Below are 18,977 nucleotides of genomic sequence, written 5' to 3'. Positions count from 1 at the left end.
TGATAGAAGTCTGACCTCTGGCGCTTTATTTAAAACAGTATGTACAACTTTACTTTAGGTGTTTTGTGCTTTTATTTGTGAAAACTTGAACCGGAAGTGGTGTGCTTCCGGTTTCCACCTTGACAGCGCGGTGATAATGAGCCGCAGCTGCGGTAGCTGAGGAGACATTAAGCGGCGGGACTGCACAGATGGCCCCGGTGCCGGCGGAGTGAAGTATGGGCTCCTCGGCGTCGCAGCCATGGCCAGATCCACCAACAGAAGCGCCGGCGAGGACGGAGACCCGCGGGTGAGCGCCCCGACGGAGCGCGGGGAGCCGCGGGACCTGGCGGAGCCCCGGGAGCTGTCTCTGGAGGAGGTGCTGAAGTCCTACGAGCAGCCCATCAACGAGGAGCAGGCATGGGCGGTGTGTTACCAGTGCTGCAGCGGACTCAGGGTGCCCCGCCCGCCGGCCGGGAGAGTCAGCCGGGTGAAGGACCCGTCCTCCATCCTCCTGCACCGGGACGGAACCGTGTCGTTACAGCCGGAGCCCCAGCAGCAACACGGTAGGACCGCTGCTTCCTTAACTTCCCTCCGTCCTAGTTTGACTCCAAACAAGTTCACAAAAGTAACATTTAACATCAGACGTGTTGTGTTTTACACAATAAACCCCACAGCAGCAATCGGCCTGAAGCAAAACTCACAGAACCGAACCGTTTCACTGAGACAGCGACTTGTTTCAGCTGCACCCAAACTAGCAGCGATATTCCTGTCAAAAGTGCGCTAATCTGCGCACTCTGGTGGTCCAGATCAGCGCCGAATTTCAGTTTATGTCACCACTTAATTATGTCTTTGAAATGTTTTTGTTTACCTTCAGGAAGCCCAAACTAACCGATGTTTGATTAAGTTGGAGTGTTTCTGAATGGAGTGTGGCGCACAGGAGCGCGGGGTTGGTCAGGGGGAGCCGGACGCTGCCGTGCTGGTCTGTCCCGTCACAAACACTCAATCCTGCCCCGCTGACCTTCAGATGCGTTCATACATGTTCTCCGCCTCCATCCACCTGCACACACACATGCGCTCATATTTTATGTAATATCTGTATTTTCTGTCGCACCGGCCGTGCCAACGAGGATGACTTGTATTCTGCCGGTAAATGATTAATAATTCATTGCGCACAGCGTCACCGACCAGCCCCTCATGCACGGACTGTTTTGGAGGCTTCACAGGGCGGATGGCAGCCCGGAGGATTTTACGCAGTCTTCTGGTTGAACCTGCATCACATCCTCCTGCGTGTGAAGTATTTATGTCCTGACTGCGGCCCAGTGAAGCAGCAGTCTGCACAGACTCAGCCTGGGGTGGAATCACGGAAGGTCTGAGGTCCTGGTCTACCCTGTAGCATCAGGCCTGGATACCTGGTGTTCCCTCTGTGGACCGGGAGGCCACAGCAGGTTGAAAGAAGCTGTGGAGCTGTGGACTGTCAGGAGTGCGGATGAAGTTTATGTCTGCTACATGAACAACGTCAGGGTTTCAACAATAACTTCAGTCAACATTTAATGCAGTGGTTCTTATTACAGTCGTTGGTTTGCTCGCACATCAGTCAGGGATGGATTACTGCACGGGCCTACCGGAACCAGGCTCGGGACCCAAGGTCTCAGGGGGCCCTGAAGCCCACAGTGTTATCCATGCTGATATAATGAGATCCTGTAGCCTGGTTATGTGATGGACCTTCATAGGGCCCATCAATCATGTACTACGTGGTGTATTATTACAATATTTCTATTTAATGATGATAATCATAGGGCTGGGGGGGGGGGGGGGGGTCTGATTGACTCCTCATCCCTTTCTGACATCATCGCTTGCGGCTGTGTCTTAAATCTCTCCATAATCACTACATACAGTCTATATAGAGCCTTCACCATGTTGTAGTGCTGTCCGAATGTGTAGTGAGAGATTTTAAGTGTCTTAATGTATCCCACAATGCATCGTGGGAAGTGGAGGCAGCCTCCAGTGGACACAGGAGGAACTGCAGTTTTGGCCCCTTCACATTGACTTCATCTTGCTGCTGTTCATGAACCAATGACCTGTTTACGTCTCCTGTCTGTGTTGATCCAGACGTTATTCTGGAGAAAACGTCTCACTACGCTGTGACACTGTGTTTGGTGTCAGTTCTGCAGCTTTTGCTCTTCATCAGCAGGAGACTGAGCGCTGCCTCAACTCCCCATCTTAAAGGAGCTGATTTTATTTGGGCTGCTGAAAGCATCCCATCCTGGGAGTCTAAATATACAGCGTGTTGCTCCATTAGCATTCACAGCAGGGCCGGAGACTTTCTGGAAATCTGAACAGGTTGTTCAACAGTCTGCAGAAGAGGAGGAGGAGGAGGAGGTTAGTGTCAGCCCAGATATGAGCTGCAGTTCACAGTAAACACAGACCTGCAGAAGAATGAGCAGGTACAGGAGGAGGGAGGAGGAGCCTCGTGTCCTCTGATATGAAAAATGAGGGGCGGCCTCGGTCTGTGAACATCAGCGCGTTTTCCTGACGACGGCCATGATGTAAACTGAATCCTGCTGCACGTACTGCAGCACAGAGACGAAAGGGTCAAAGAAAAGAACCAAAACAAGGACATAAAAGAGGCTGAAGCACTGTGATGTGATTCTCTGTGGAGAGAGAGGAGAGAAGTGCAGCTGATTGGATTAACCACCTGTCAGCCATAAGCTAACCAATCAGATCAAGCTGCTGGGGACCTTTGGAGGCTAGCAGGTAGCTGTTAGCATAAAGTTTTTGTTTACAGTTAAACACACGGTCATGTGATTCATCAGTAAAATGTCACAAACAGCCGTCAGACGTCCTGGACTTCAAAACCTTAAAATATGAGATCTGTTGTTATTCAAGACCGAGAAGCACCAAAACCTGACCTTAGAGTCACGATGACTCTTTAGTTCTGACAGCTGAATTATTGATGAAGTATTGAGCATCCGTCCAGAGGCCCTCGTCACATGTCTCCGGGACTTCCCTCCATCCTCATCGGTACATTCTTGTGTCTAGTGGCCGTCCTGTTGTCCTTTGCAGCGCTCACAGCTTATAAACTGCTTTTATTTCTCATGTTGGCCTCTCCTGCTGCTCCAGCAGGCCTTGTCGTCTCTTTGATATCTGCGGGTTATTCCTCACCCTGTCTGCAGGTTAAAGAGGGGAGCGGTGACTCGCTGAGGACACCTGAGGCCGGCAGGAAGTCCAAGTCCTGATTCATATTGCTGCTGTCAGATAAAACACTCGCTCCACCCAAATGTCAAACAGCTTGTTCAAGGACAGGAAGCTGCTTTTATCTGTGGAAACCCTTGAAGAGATGATGTTTACGGTACGCTGCATGTACTGTAAGGGGACTGTGAGGGGAAAGTGTTGGTTGTTGTTGTCGACAAGACTGAGTCGAAGGCAGAAAGGTTTATCTCCACCTCATCCATATACACTGCATGACCAAAAAGTATGTGGACAGGGTCTGCTGCCCTTCATGCTTCTGCTTCCTGTTCAGCCCATGAATCATTTATAAAATCTGATGAAGGGTGATGAGGTCAGAGGTCAGGTGGCCTTGAGTTCTTTCACACAGACTGTGAGGATCATTTCTTCGAGCTTTTCCCAAGTTATCATCTAAACCCTCATTACCTCATCTCTTCATTATATATTTCTGCTGCTCTTCCTAACCTACTTTCCCTCTCTTTCACTTTGTGTCTAAGACCTTATTTCCATGGCAACAGATGGCAGAGTCCATCTTGCCTTGCTCTGAGTGTGTGTGTGTGTGTATACACATCGGGGGTGTTATTAGCCTTTTAGATGAACTGTTTTCCTTCGTTATGTAGAATGAACTGTGTTACTCCAGGCTCATGAGACGGCGGCTGTGTGTGATGTGGGGACTCATCATTAAATCAGTCGTGATCAAACACTCGCCCGCTGCCAGTTGGCCGGGAGACGCTCAGGTCAGCTGACAGATCGTGTCTGTTTTTAGTGGCGTTGCTGATCATGGCTGCTGCTGGACAGATTGTCGTTCTCGCAGTGTGATCCATGTTTTCATGCAGCGCCATCATCAGGCCAAAATGATCAATTAATGTTTGAACAAAACAAATCACATTCCCACTGGTTCACCTCACACTGAAAATGTTTGTAGTGATCAGTGAGTGTTATTGGTGGTGTGACACAGAGTGTGCTGCTGTTATGCTGCTATTGTAAAGCTGCAGCCGTATTGACGTCTCCTGTCCAGGCATCATACACACAGACAGGAGCATCTGTGACATCACCCACAGGTTTCTGAAGAGCCTGTGGGAGGTTGTCCTGCTGACGCCATGTTGGCACCTAAACTCCTGCTTAATCCAAATACAGGCAAAGAGATGGAATATGAACGGAACTAAAGGTGGAAGCAGGAGGCTCACAATCTGAGTCGACACCTGCCTGTCACTCAAAGCTGCCACGCCCTTATGTGCAGAATTATAACCTAAAAATGGTCCTCTGTATCGTTGTCCCTAGTGGCTGCAGTGGGGACTGCAGCCTTTAACACTTTGGCACCTTTTCTCGGCACTAAAATGTTGTGAAATGACCTTTTTTTTAACCAAAATATGAGCCTTATTTTATAAACCTCACCAAACACTGGCTGCTTGTAAGTCATGGTCCTCCGTGGAACATGAGTCCAGTGCAGGGAGACACCCTGCTGTCCATGCAGCTAACTGGGTCATTGTTGTCAGGCTGGAGGGGCTCGCTCCTGGAAGTGTTTTCAGAGTAAGAAGAGTCTTCTTTTGTGTTTACTGGGCTGTAACTGTGGGAAACTGGTGCAGGTATCAGTGCTTTCACTGTGTGACCCAGCCAAGCTTTATGGGAACCGGTCTGTCAGGTTTGCAGGCCTTCGTATCATCTCACTGCTGAGGGGCAGGCGGCATCATATCATGGAGATGGAAGAGCGTCTGTGTTCGGCCGGGGAACAGAGTGACGCTGTGTTTGTCTGAGGGCCGTGAAGATTCATGACAGTCATTCTAAAAGTGCTACGAAAAAAAATACACAATCTTAAATATTAGTTTTAGAACTAGATAGTTGAGCTTCTACTTCCTGCAATTTAGAAAATATTAATATTTCATCATTGGGATTAAAGTGTATTTTTCTTATCCTGTCAGGCCTCTCACTTTCTGAAGCTGTGTGCAGGTGTCCAGTGATAGCTGATCATCACATCATCACATTCATTCATCATTTTATGGCCTAACTTCTTTTTTTTATCCCGATGGTTCATGAGATTTTCTCTTTTTTTTTGCAGTGCGTTTCTTTTTTTTCTGCTGACTCCTCCTTTATTCTTGTTCATTGTCTCCTCTTCCTCCTCCTCCTCCTCCTCCTCCTCCTCCTCCCGTCCATCCAGTCTCCTGTTTCTCCGCAGTGAGTGCTGCTGATGGAGGAGTTTCAGGCCTCTCGGGTGTCATTTCTGACATCTGAGCTGGGAGTAAAAGCTTGTTTTGTACTCTCGGACAAAAGCACGCTAACCTGTCTGCACCAGTGACAGACTCACTGTGGAGTCCACACGTTTGAAGGAAACAGATGTTGTTTTTATTAATGTTCACTATCCAGCATTCATGAGGAAATGGTTTTTAATAATATTTTATTCGTAACACCGCCCCGCAGCGCCCCCTGTGTGTGGCCTCTGCTTGTTCTTTAATTAAATGGTTTCTGCGTAGCAGTCTGCCCTCTGGTGGTGGTGTGAATAAGTGCACAGAAACATTTTTCCACTAAAAATTTGGTGGAAAAACTTTTGAAGGTCCTAGAGGCCCTGAGAGGAACTGCAGTCCTTTACACGTCTGCACATGTTCCCCAGCTTTATATGAACTTGTCATTTCCCTCAGTGCCTGGAGGGGGAGACAAACATTCTGCGCTGGTTAAAGTACTTTTCTTTGTCTCTTCAGATGGTGCTGACGGGCCTCCTGCTCCACCCGCAGCAGAGCACCAGGTGAGGAAGCACAGTGACCCTGATATTCCTGATGGTCTGAAGCTGAAGCTGTTGTCATAGAAACCATTCAAAAATGCTGTTCTGCACTAAACCTGATGCCCAGGTGCTGCAGCATCACATCACTGCCACAAACAGCCAGACACACGCCTGCTTTTAGACAACACTGCCACCATGAGGTCACACTGGAAATGACGCCCTTGCCTTCTTTAATTGAAATGCAGCGTGTGGTTACAGTTTGAACAGCAGGAAGGAACTTGTTGATGTTGACTGTGGCGTTTCTTCCTCACCATCCCTCCAGCTGGTCCGGTCGCTCGGCGTGGCCATCTACCGAGCTCTGGACTGGGGTCTGGATGACAGCGAGGAGCGGGAGCTCAGCCCGCAGCTGGAGCGCCTCATCGAGCGCATGGCTGCTGGCGACCAGGACGGAGAGGGCGACAGCACCACCAGCAACGGTGCCATGGATGAGGGCTACAGTGGACAGGAGGAGGAGGAGGAAGAGGAGGGGGAGGAGGGAGCGATGAGGCCGGTGTGTACGTTCCGCCAGGTGATGGCGCTGTGTGCGTCTCGGCTGGCCAACCCCAGCCTGGCTGCAGAGCACTACCAGGCCGTGTGCAGGGCTCTGTTTGTGGAGACTCTGGAGCTGCAGACCTTCCTCATCAAGATCAGAGATGCAAAGGAGGTACAGGCTTTAAAATGCATAAATCCAGCACAACCACCAGCATGACCTGCTTTTTATTCACCTCAGTGGACTCTGACTGCTGCTGCCTCCAGTGGGTGCACCTCACTCTGGGTGTCTTTGAAATGCTCTATTAATATTCCTGTTTACACGCTGCAGTGCTGCCACTGATAAACGACTCAAGACGCTCCGTTTGTTCTGAAATCTGACTTCTGCTGCTGCAGCAGTTCCACCACTGGTGCTTAGCAGACACACCGATCCTAATCAATGCATGCACATGGCAAACACAGTGCCTTTCATACTGATGCGTAAAAGATGAAGAGAAGCAGGTGTTTGACAAACAGCTGCCGAGTTTTTAAATAAAAACAACTTCAGACATTTTAACTTTGCCCCAAACTCCCAGAGAAAAAGTCTGTAAAATGGTGCTTTGACATAAAAATAAAAAAGCAGTTGAAGGGGTTGATAAATTATATCTGCTGAAAGCAGTTGAAGTGTCACCCCAACTTATAAAAGCTATTAGTGTCAATTAACGTGTTAAAATAGTGTGTCACTTAACTTGTTGCTTAAAGCAGTCGAGGTGTCGGTTAACTTGTAGATCCTTGTAGGTGTTGAAGTGTCCATTAATAAATGATGAGTTGCGTTTTGCTGCACAGATGCTGAAGAAGATCTCCACAGAGGAAACCCTGGAGGACCGATCGACGGCTGAGCTGGACGCGCTGAAACACAGAGACTGGGTGAGACACGACGAGCAGTTTTCATCAGACAGAGAGACAAAGCAGCGGTCTGTGTGACCGGAGAAGGCAGCGTTGTCACGTTGACGCATGCAGATGTGTGTTGTTGTTGTTGTTGTCTCCATCCCAGGCGCGTCTGTGGGTGCAGCTGATGAAGGAGCTCAGGCAGGGGGTGAAGTTGAAGAAAGTGCAGGAGCAGCCGTTCAATCCGCTGCCCACTGAGTTCAGCCTGACGCCGTTTGAGATGCTGATGCAGGACATACGAGCTCGCAAGTTCCAGCTGCGCAAAGTCATGGTGAGTCCGGTACTGATGTGAAGACGTGAAGGCAGTAAAACTGTCTGCTGACCTGTTGATGCTGAAAGCAGGCGAAGTGTCAGTTAAGCTACAGATGCTGAAAGCAGGCGAAGTGTCAGTTAAGCTACAGATGCTGAAAGCAGGCGAAGTGTCAGTTAAGCTACAGATGCTGAAAGCAGGCGAAGTGTCAGTTAAGCTACAGATGCTAAAAGCAGGCGAAGTGTCAGTTAAGCTTGAAGTGTTAGTGGAGTCTTATATGTGTGAACAGCTAAACCTGTTAGCCTGTACATGCTGAAAGCAGCTGAAGTGTCAGTTGACCTGTTGATACATTAAAGAGTTGAAGTGTCAGCTAACAACAATATGCTTAAAGGAGTGGACATACTGGAAGCAGTTGAAGTGTTATTTAACCCCTAGATGCTTAATGCAGTTGAAGAAAATGTGTAGATGCTGAAAGTAGTTGAATTGTCAGTTGACATGTACATGCTGAAAGCAGGCGAAGTGTCAGTTAAGCTACAGATGCTAAAAGCAGGCGAAGTGTCAGTTAAGCTACAGATGCTGAAAGCAGGCGAAGTGTCAGTTAAGCTACAGATGCTAAAAGCAGGCGAAGTGTCAGTTAAGCTACAGATGCTAAAAGCAGGCGAAGTGTCAGTTAAGCTACAGATGCTAAAAGCAGGCGAAGTGTCAGTTAAGCTACAGATGCTGAAAGCAGTTGAAGTGTCTCTTGACTTGTAGATAGTGAAAGAAGTTGAAGGGTCAATCCTTCACCTTGTGGTGTTCTGGCAGCTGCAGTTCATCTTTACACACAAACACTGTGATGGATGTCACTGCTCAGTCTGTAAGACACAGTCTGACACTCCTGGCGTTTCTTGTGTCCCTCAGGTGGACGGTGACATTCCTACCAGAGTGAAGAGAAATGCTCATGAACTGATCCTGGACTTCATCCGATCAAGACCTCCACTGAAACCTGTGAGTTCAAACAAATAAAATGTTAAATGGTTCTTCAGATAAGTTAAAAAGACAACATGGCCACTTAGGTCTGGACCTTTCTGCTTGTTCTGTCCTTTTTGTTATTTTTTTGTTAAGATGTCTCTCTTTGCTTGTATAGTGTGTGTGACTGTGAATGATTGGAGGAGTGAATGTTCCTGTTGCCAACACAACAGGTTTTCAGCTCTCACCTGTGAGGATTTTAGATGCATGTCTATACAATGTGTTACGGTATTTGCTCAGAATGGACATGGGCAGGTTCAGCCCGTCCTCCCCTATAAAGGTCGGGTAGGAGATTTCATTCTGATGCACTTTTTGTTAAATTGGTGTAACTTCTCTTTACGATCCGATAGCAACCGATTAGTTCAGCAGTTTCACATTAAAACAAAGAATATGAATCATCTGTGGAAGCTATAAAACATAAAAACATCAGCCAATCCTCCGGGTGGACCCTGTAGGAGTATTGGCTGGTTGTCACTCTCTTCCTGCTCTGTGCACCAGAGAGGTGCGTGCATGATGGCCGAAGGCACAGCTCGTCTTCAGGTGATGCGCGTCCATGTGATTGGGAGGTGTGGCTTCAGGGTGAGCTCCGAGAGAAAGGGGCGTGTGTTTACTTTCAAAATCTGGCTGACTCTCACTGAGTTTTCAAAATCTCCTACCCGACCTTTAAAACCTAATATGAGGTCGATATTTCAGTTATTGAAAACATGTGTACATATTTCTACGTGTTCATAGGGGTTGGGATTCATCAGGATGGCAGCTGAAAATTGCAGTGTTTAATGTTATGAATTTATGGGTGTGTTATCAACCAAATGTCGTGTTTTTTTTAGGAGTTTGAAAGAACAAAAAAAACTTTTATATTACATATGGTCTTTTCAGTCTATTTACTCATTCATCAGGACGTGTGGTTATCCTTCTCATATGTGTGGTTGTGGTCTGATTGCTTCTTCTCATTAGGTTTCAGAGCGCAGCCTCCCCCCTCCTCCCCCCCAGGAACAGTCCCTCCATGACCGGGTCCTGGCTGAGATCAAGCAGGAGAGGAAGCTCCGACCCGTGGTGCTGCCCAATTCCAGACGTAAGAGCACAGTGCTTCAGCTTTCCTTAAAACGTGCTTTAGTTTATATTTATTAGAATATAAACATTACTTTAGATGGTGTTAAAGAGACCTCAAAGAATTAATGATTCAAGTGGAAAACTCGGACAAAATGTGAATCAACTTGCTGATGTCTGTACACTGTGTACTTGCAACCTGTAAGGGTCACAACATGAGAGCACTTTTCCATTCAGCGTTACATGTGGAGGTGGATTCAGGTTTCATAGATATTGAGCTGCTGTTTACAGACCAAGGTCAGCATGGAGCTGTAGGAGCCTTAAAAACCTTCGTCTCTGCCACCTTCTGAACCTAAATTACTATTTCATCAGATTTTACTTCCTGTCATAGAGTTTAAAGACACATTAACTCTGAAAATTAAAGTGCAGTGTTTGCTTTGCTTTTATCCCTGTGTGTGTGTCTGTGTCTGTGTCTGTCCGCGGTTTGGACTGATATTAATATTAAATTAAGGCAGCTTCTGTTCAGTTTGCACTGGAGCATCATGTTAAAACCAGGTCGTAATGTTCAGAGAAAAGAAGCCAGGTCTAGTAGCAGTGTTAAAAACAGCAGTTCCTCCAGTGTCCACTAGGGGCTGGCTCCAAAAGGGAGTCAGTTGTATTTTTGGAGCCGGCCTTAACTGGCCCCTGGTAGGAACTGCAGTTCCACTTGTCCACAGTGTCTGTTCCTCCACATGACCTGTACTGCAGCCAGCCACCAGGGGGCGCTCCAGATGTTTTTGGCTCTTGGGGAGCTGTTGTGTGTCATCTATCTTTATATACAATGGAGCCTCAAGTGGACACTGGATGAACTGCAGCTATTGGCTATATTTTTCAGCTCCGAAACACTAAATATAAACATGTAAAAGTTCTGCACAGTTTAACCGGCTGCTGTCATGGAGGATTCAGCTACGAGTGAGCTCTAAATGTGACTCTTTATAAAGCAATAACAAACTACAACAACAATAGTAACAGAGGGCACATCTGAGGACCAGACGTCCTGCCTCTGTCCTCACTCTGTCCTGCCTCTGTTGTTCCCTGACGGTGTTGTTTGTGGCTTCTCCTCCCTCAGCGTTTGGCTCTTTGCCCTGCCTGGCTCAGACGTGTCCTTGCAATGTCAAATCTACTTCCTGCATCGACCTGTCCGTGTCAGAGCCCGGGCCTCGTCCGCTGTCCCGCCCGCGTATCCTCCTGAAGGCTCCGACTCTGGCAGAGATGGAGGAGATGAACATATCTGAGGTGAGCTGGGATGTGAAGGCGAAGCACTGTCACCGCTGACAGGTGTTTACCTTCCTCCGTGCAGAGAGGAGGGTGGAGGACGCCTCGGGGGAGCTGTGTTTTTCTCCATCCACTTTTTTTTCTGTTACATCAAACATTTTGTTGCTTCAGCATTTTAAGAACATGCTCGCTGTCTCAGGCGGCAGCTCGCCGTTTGGTGTGTTTGCTTTTCATGTGTCAGTGTTTTCCTGAGGGTGGAGGCTGTTCCGAGGCCTCCTCTGTGGTGTCCGGCGGGCTCGGCTCGTCCACGTCCCTTCTGCTGCGAAGCAATTTAAAGCAGATTAGAGTTTAAGCTCTACAAACATTTCTTGGAGGATGAGGTTTTTGAGTTTGAATTAGAAAATGAATCAATTTGGAGGGATTACCGTTACAGAGGGAGGATCAGATGTTCATTGTTCCAGATGTAAATCAAAGGGCCATTCAAATAAGTGTTTTTTTTCTGAACCCCACAGGAGGAGGAGTCTCCAGACAACGGGGAGCTGCGGCGGGCGGAGAGCTCACCCACCCCTCTGAAGAGGGACCGGTCCTTCTCGGAGCACGACCTGGCCCTGCTCCGCAGCGAGATGCTCCCTTCCCTGTCGGAGTCGGCACAGCTGGACGGGGCGGTCAGGCTGAGGGGGGAGAGGCCTCGGTCCAGGACGCTGACCGGCACCGGGCCGCCTCCTCTTCACAGAGGTTTGAATGAGCACAGTGGCACTCGGTTTATAATGAAGTTACTTTTTATTTGTTGTTTTTCTCAGATGAGTCGATCCGGGGTGAGTTCTGCTTTAATAGCTTCATTAAGTGGTCACCTGGATGCTTTTATTTTGAAGATCAGCTGTTTTTCTGTCACTCTGAACTGAGTTTGAACTGGTGTGTGATTGGAGGGCATCAGGTCATGTGATGCTGCTCTCTGCTTCCTGGTCAATCGGCTCTCTAAGGCCCCGTTCACACTGGAGAACGTCATTCCAGCTAGAGTAGGATTGAGCCCAGACAGCCTTTAAGCTGGATGCGTTCAGACCTATTTTCAAATCTGGCTAGCACACAGTTGTGTCCACACTCAATCCGGCTTCATCCAGCGTGTTTGCTGTTCTCCAAACCACTAGGTGGCGCCTCGTAATATGGCTAATAATGTGGCTAGCCGGATTCGCTCGCCACATTTGCGTTCACACCTGAGCCACATTTGAGCCAAGCCGGCTAGATCCACCCTCGAGAGGTGGATCTAGCCGGCTTGAAATCAAACTGGATTCAGCCGGATTCGAGGTGTTCACACTCGATAAAAAACACATCTGGATTGATCTGGATGCGGCCAAATCCTGCTTAAGCCACATTTTTTTCCCCAGTGTGAACGGGGCCTTATAGAATGTGGATTTGTTTGCTGGTGGACTGTTGGGTCCTCCACAGCTCCTGGTCCACATGCAGACTCCACCTGTCCACCTTCACCTCTGTCTTACAAAGACAAAAAGGGGGACAGCTGTCCACTGGTCTGATGATGTTGTGTTTACGACTTAATCTGATGTCTAATCAACATATTGTTTTTGATCGGACTCTATACTGAGAAAACACACAACTCTGTAAAAACAGGAAGTACGTTTTACTTCACTCCAGCTGTATCGTCTCACTTTTTAAAGCCGTTTATAAACGCCTCAAACAAGCAGCAGTCGGTGCTTTTTATAAGAGGATTGCAGCCTCGTTACACACAGAATTGCTCTCATTCATAAAAAGTGAGAAGCCTGCAGTTAATTAATCCAAACCAAGTGCTGCTGCGGCTCATTTCAGCAGTTCCAGCTTCCTATTTGGCCTTAAAGGAAGATAATTAACCACAGCAGCAGCTGGTTTTGCTTCTGCAGCTGCAGGCGGCTCACACCGGCTGCAATTTTAACCCTCCTCCCACAGGGGGAGACAAAGCACCAGCCCAGCTTCCTCTGCAAACAGGAGAGGAAGTGTTCAGCATGGGCAGGATCCAGATGATTCTATCATCATAAGGATTATAAAATATTTATATAAAACTTCACAAACGGACAAACAAAATATATAAAGCCCTCGTTTTTAATCTTTCCTCCACTGTCTCAGGAGCTGCATGCAGATAACTGAGCTCCTTTAACTGGCTGGACTCAAACACACATCATTGAGCTGCAGAGGGGAGGTTAATGTCTTTCCATCCTCGTGTTGGTTCCCAGTGAGGATCAATGACCCTAAAAGGTTAAACTGAGTGCACTCATCAATACAGTGGTCTACACATGTTGACCTTGAGTCCTGGATGTGAAGCAGCAGCTCCTGTGTCTGTGTTCTTATCTGCTTCTGGCCGTCAGAGCAGCGCCATGACTCAGTGGTCGTGGAGACGTTGTGTCGCTGCCGCCTCCATCACTGCTTCATTACGCCTCTGTTGCCTCACTGAAATCTGAGCTGCTGCGGACACCGTGGCCATGAAGCTGTTGAGAGACTTGTGATGGATTCTAATCAAATATCAAGATGTGCTGATAAGGTGGAGTCGGCAGAGGGGGGTAATGGCTCTGAATGGTGTGCAGCAGGAAAGCGTCTCATCTGTCTGATGGAGATGGTTCGTGCATTAGCGGCCCGTTGGTCCGCCTGCAGAGGTAATTGTATGAAGAGCGATCTTTCAGCCTTCACGTGGTGCAACAGGCCTCACTGTGGGCTGCAGTACACTGGTCTGCCTGCAGGAGGGGGGGGGGGGTCTCCTGCCTTCACTGTGTGTGAGGACGTAAGCCTGTAAGCCCTGGCTGTCATCAGCAGCTGATCCAAATTATATGTACTGATGATGTTTACCGGCCGGCCTCTCAGCCTGTTTACTTTCCATTCCAGCCAAATTGACACCTTCCATTTGAAGAGGCCGCCTGTGTGTGGTCTGCTGCGTCAGACCAGCTGGCCTCTACAGAGTCCATCAACAGGCGCTGTGAGGGGCTGAGATCTGAGTCAGGCTGATGTGTAATTCATGGGGCTCACTCTTTAAGCTTCATTCTTTCCTCTCTCCCTCTCTCTTTCACACTCCAGCCTCCTTCCCCCTGCACGGCTGGGCGCCGCCCTCACCAGCCCGCCTGTCTCTGAGTTCAGTGGACGAGACCACAGAGGGACCAGAGGCGACCACATCCAGCTCCAGAGCTGAAGCGGAGCATCAGTGGATGGTGAGACAGAGGTGTCAGAGGTGGTGCTGCAGAAACATTCAGCTGCTGCAGGAAGTGGACCTGTTGCAGGAAAAATGTGCAGCACATGGGGAGTGAAGGCCGGCCTGTGTGGTCAGAGCTGCAGACCAGTCGGGGAGTTCTGGAGGTCATATAGTTATGGCTGAAGGAGGGGCTTGAAATGGATGCTTACCAAAAACACTGTCCATCCCTGCCACAAACTGAACGCAAAAAAGTCAGATTAGTTACTCTCCGATTGTCTTTGAATGCATCATGTGCAGTTCAGTCTGAAATGTAACCGAATCCAAGTTAAAATATTTTATACAAACCAATTTATCATAAAAAAAAAAGTCCTGCCATGGTGGACTCACATGTGAGCAGTAGTCACATGACAGAAAATCAGGAAGTGTTTGTCTGATCTGCAGCTTTGTGTAGCGGTAAGTGTGTACCTGGTTCCTGCAGACGTCTTCACACAGTTTGACAGTGTGTGTCTGTGTGTGTGTCTCAGGAGGAGTTCAGCCACCCCGTGGAGAGTCTGGCCTTGACGGTGGATGAGGTCATCAACGTGCGGCGAGTGCTGGTCAAAGCAGAGATGGAGAAGTTCCTTCAGAGCAAAGAGCTGTACAACAACCTGAAGAGGGGAAAGGTGAGGAGTGGGACCTCCTCGGAGCGGCTCGTCTCTGCACCGTGTGCTGCTCACTGTGGGTCTGCTCTCTGTTCAGGTCTGCTGCTGCTGCAGAGTCAAGTTTCCTCTCTTCTCGTGGCCGTCTACCTGCCTACTGTGCAAAAGGTATCAAAGAACACTTTAACTTCCTCCGAGTCATGTTAATGTTTTATACTGGAAAAAAAGTTTGTAAAGGAATGACACTTCCCTCCACACCTTTGGCTGATGTCGGCTCTCCTGCTTCCTGACAGACCACATCTGTCTGCAGGTGTTTTAAACAGAGCGCACACTAACTTGTTGTTAACTCAGTTGCAAATTAGGAGCTAAGGACACGATGCTACCGCTAGTGTGAGGAAACGTCATTTAAATGGTCAAACTGAAGAAACGTTAGCTGAGACTCACACTGCCGTTACCATGGTAGCATCAGAGCACAGCAACAACAACACTCACTGCTTGTGAAGTGTAAGTTCATATTGAGAACTGTGATTATTAAACAGAATATTTGATGATGTGCTCGAATGTGTGCTTACTGTTTAGAATCGCGGTGATGCTGCAACTTCTTGAAAAAGCCATGTGTGCAAACATCTATATTAATGTGTACACATGATGCAAACTAGCATGGAAAGTGATTTAAAAACAGACTTACTGGTCAGTTTAGAGCTTACACTGACGCAGGACTTTGCAGGTTAATTAAAACTTTGTGGCTGCAGCGTGAAATAACTCGGGCTGTGTCTCTGTTACAGGTCAGTCTGCGGCTCCTGCAGCGCAAAGGTAACTTTAAAACAAACTGAAGTCTGGTTCTGTGTCCGTTTGTCCTTACATCACATTTCTGTTTTAAGATCTGGACGTTTTATTTTATCTCACTGTTTGAAACTAAAAAATGATATATAATTAGAAAAAGTCTAAATAAATAGTTTTCCCTTCTTAAAAGTTATATTTGACATGAGTCTGTAGCATCAGCGCCCCCTGCTGTTGGCATGACAGCATTTAGATGTTAGGTTTACATGTGAACGAAGATTCTCGCTGAACAGAACTAAAGTTTGTAACACACAGAAGCAGCTGTTATGTGTTTTATAGATTATTCTGTTAATGTATGCAATAAATAAACAGCTCTGTGATCAGAGTGCCTCTTCTTCACATGATAAATGATACATGTTTGTAGAATATTGTGCCATTTATTAGCTCATGACCTCAGGCTGTTTGTGTTGACGTCACTTCTTCTTCTGCTGCTTTTGATTTGTCAGTCTGCGGCCGTGTTGGATGTGTGGGTCTGTGATCTGTAGGTTTGGATTTTTGTGTGTTTTTTTGTGTGATGTGTGTCGTGTTGTGACTCCTTTGTGTTATTGAATTATTGTGGCGAGTTGTTACGGTGTTGGTTGACGTGCGGGCCGTCCTCAGTGTTTGAGTCTACCTGCTGTGAAAGCGCTCTGCTTGTTTCTCTGCTGCTCCAGATGAAGATTCCCTCCAAGAAGATGGCCCACATCCCGGTCTACACCGTGGGCTTCCACAGCGCCCCGAAGAGCCACGGACACAGAAGCCAAGTCTACAAGTGAGTCTGTGTTTGTTACATTTAAACGTGGATCTTAAGGATAAAACATGCTTACAGTGAGCTCGGTGAAGCCCGAGGGGTCACATGATCTGTTCCCTCCATCATGGCCGACGTCTAACGGGTTTTGAGGGTCCACAGCCAGCTCTGTGAGGGCTAATGTTAGCATGCTAACATGCTCGCTGTGCTAACCAGCTGATGCTCTGCACACACAATGGAGGATAAGGGGTTAATTACAACAATAATGCAAAATTAAGTATAATCACTAATCAGTAGTTGCAGTTTTGTGATGTGTGTGTGTCACTGGAGGTAGCGTGGCGGTCTCCGTCAGGCCCGGTTGTCCCCGCTGTGCCTCCAGCCTGTCACTCCAAGGACAAATGTGCACCTGAGGTTAAGAACGCTGGTTAAATCTATTAAAGTCTGCCGCTGATTGCTAACCTTCTCCAGCCTAAGCAGAGGCGGCCTCCCTGCTTACCTCAACCAATCAGATTGCCTACTCCATCCAATCACCGACACCCCCCCCACCCCCAGGCTTGGTTATATAATCAGTGCAGCGCCTCTTCCAAGGCCTCTTAGCGGCCATTATGTAATAATTACCCAGCTGTCATTAATGTCCTCACTCCTCCTGGCTGTTAGAAGACAGACGAGGAAGAGTGGACAGGGGTGGGAGACAGAGACAGAGAGAGCTGCCCTGCTGTCCAACACCACCCGAGCGTGCAGCGAGCAGGACAGGAACACTTTTAATAACAGCAAATGTTTATATTAATCAGAGAAGCTGACCTTAATCTTCTCATTAGTGATGGTCCCGCCCAGCGCTGCATCATATTTCAGGCTTCACACTTCCAGCTGATCCGCTGTGAGGAAACCACAACAGTGGCAGCATGAAGCAGTTTAGACTCTAAAACAATCAGGTGAGCTTGTGTTGACATTTTATCCAGATACACACTGAGGGAACAGGAAGTGCTAACAGGCTAATGTGTCCTGCTGCACTCTAATAAAGCCCAGTCAGCCCTGATCATTAAATATTGATCTGTGTATCCGCGCTGAAACGTTAAGTAAAGACGCAGGAATCTGTGTGTGTGTCACATGTCAGACCTGTCCTCCGCCCGCAGGTCCCTGCGCAGTTTAACCCGCCGCTCTGTGGAGGAGGAGTTCCCCCACCTGTACGCCAACGGCTGCACTCTGCGGGACGTCTGCGCCGAGTGCACCAAATTTGTTGCTGATGTCATCTCCTCCAGCCGGCGGAGCCTGGACATCCTCAACAACACTCCCAAGAAGGAGGCCCGAGCTGCAGCTCAGAGGCCACTGCTGCAGCGTCAGTCCCACCTGGAGGCTTTCCCCGAACCTCACCCACAGTCACAGCGTCACCCCCACCTGCCTGCCCAGCCCCAGCCCCAGCAGCAGCGGCCTCACGCCTCACCGCCTCCCCGTTCGCCGCAGCTCCACGCCGAGACGATCAACAACCTGAACCAATGAGCAGACGCTGGTTCTGACCGCACTGTGCATCGACTCCCACACAGCAGAGAGCCGCAGGGAGGCGGCTGCTCCACCTGGTGCTGGGGTGCAGCATTAAATGCATCGTTTAACGGTTATGCTATAATGTAGAAACCTCTTTTTTAGTGAGTCCTCTTCACCTGTCTCACAACTGCATCATCACACACACACACACAGAGCTGTTCACTTCAGAAGGTCTGAATAAGAAGCTCTCTGCGGCTGCTGGAGGGCAGAGGGGTCCTGGTGGATGGAGCGGGGTGCACAGGCCGAAGGTGGGGGTGGTGGTTTGGTGCCGTGGATTTCTGCCTTGTTTTTGCCTTGAATGTAACTTAGAGAAACAGAAATTGTAAAAGCTTGTTGAACATTGATTTAGAATCATCCAAACAGGGACTGCTGCTGCTGCTGCTGCTGCATTAACGAAGCCTCTTCTGTGCTTGTGAGGTTCAGCCGCGTGATGATGGCGGCGACACTGTGAATGTAACGGTTGAAGCTGCGGGCTGCACTTTGAACCGCCGCAGCATGGCGATGCTGATGTGAAGCGAGCAGATGACACACCCGCCTCTCTCTCACTCCCCATGGACGCTTGCAATCTGCTCTGGTTTTTTTGTAACACTAAGTAAACCTCAACTGCAATAAAACCCAACGACAAACACGAGCAGCGCTGCCTGAGTTTCACTGTTCGCTGTGGTCTCAGAGCTTCAGGAACAAATGCAGCACTAAGTTCCAGCAAATACACCCAGCCCAGTTTGTTCTAAAAAATGAACTCTTAAAGGAGAGCACACACAAATGGAGGATTTATTGATACTAATAAGGTTTTTTTTCTGTTCGCTTATTACAAAATGTCCCTTAAAGGTAGGGTAGGAGATTTTGAAAACTCAGAGAGTCAGCCAGATTTGGAAAGTAAACACACGCCCCTTTCTCTCGGAGCTCACCCCGAAGCCACGCCTCCAAATCACCTGAAGACGAGCTGCGGTCTGTGACTTCGGCCATCATGCACGTACCTCTCTGGTGCACAGAGCAGGAAGAGAGTGACAACCAGCCAATCCTCTGCGCAGGGTCCACCCGGAGGATTGGCTGATGTTTTTAGCATTTTATAGCTTCCACAGATGATTCATATTCTTCATTTTAATGAGAAACTGCCGAACTAATTGGTTGCTATCGGA

General features: G+C 48.4%; 1 protein-coding gene across 1 annotated transcript; it reads left to right on the top strand.

Moving 5' to 3' along the window:
* The first annotated feature begins 94 nt into the window (after positions 1-94).
* spire2 (spire-type actin nucleation factor 2) lies at positions 95-18,469 on the top strand. Its single transcript, XM_028432086.1, has 15 exons — positions 95-542; positions 5,898-5,941; positions 6,240-6,620; positions 7,271-7,351; positions 7,479-7,643; positions 8,523-8,609; positions 9,585-9,702; positions 10,786-10,952; positions 11,444-11,666; positions 13,983-14,113; positions 14,619-14,756; positions 14,833-14,900; positions 15,518-15,545; positions 16,226-16,323; positions 17,433-18,469. The coding sequence occupies exons 1-15, from the start codon at positions 239-241 to the stop codon at positions 17,794-17,796; spliced, it is 2,397 nt and encodes a 798-aa protein (XP_028287887.1). The 5' UTR covers positions 95-238; the 3' UTR covers positions 17,797-18,469.
* Positions 18,470-18,977: the final 508 nt, after the last annotated feature.

Source organism: Parambassis ranga, chromosome 19 (genome assembly GCF_900634625.1).
Source record: "Parambassis ranga chromosome 19, fParRan2.1, whole genome shotgun sequence".
Classification (NCBI taxonomy): domain Eukaryota; kingdom Metazoa; phylum Chordata; class Actinopteri; family Ambassidae; genus Parambassis; species Parambassis ranga.
This window is presented reverse-complemented; position numbering and strand designations above follow the sequence as displayed.

Coding starts and splice junctions, on each gene's coding strand:
- spire2 (XM_028432086.1), top strand. CDS start 239: ATGGCCAGATCCACCAACAGAAGCGCCGGCGAGGACGGAGACCCGCGG. Junction 14,901..15,517: donor ACCTGCCTACTGTGCAAAAG/GTATCAAAGAAC, acceptor TCTCTGTTACAG/GTCAGTCTGCGGCTCCTGCA. Junction 16,324..17,432: donor CACAGAAGCCAAGTCTACAA/GTGAGTCTGTGT, acceptor CTCCGCCCGCAG/GTCCCTGCGCAGTTTAACCC.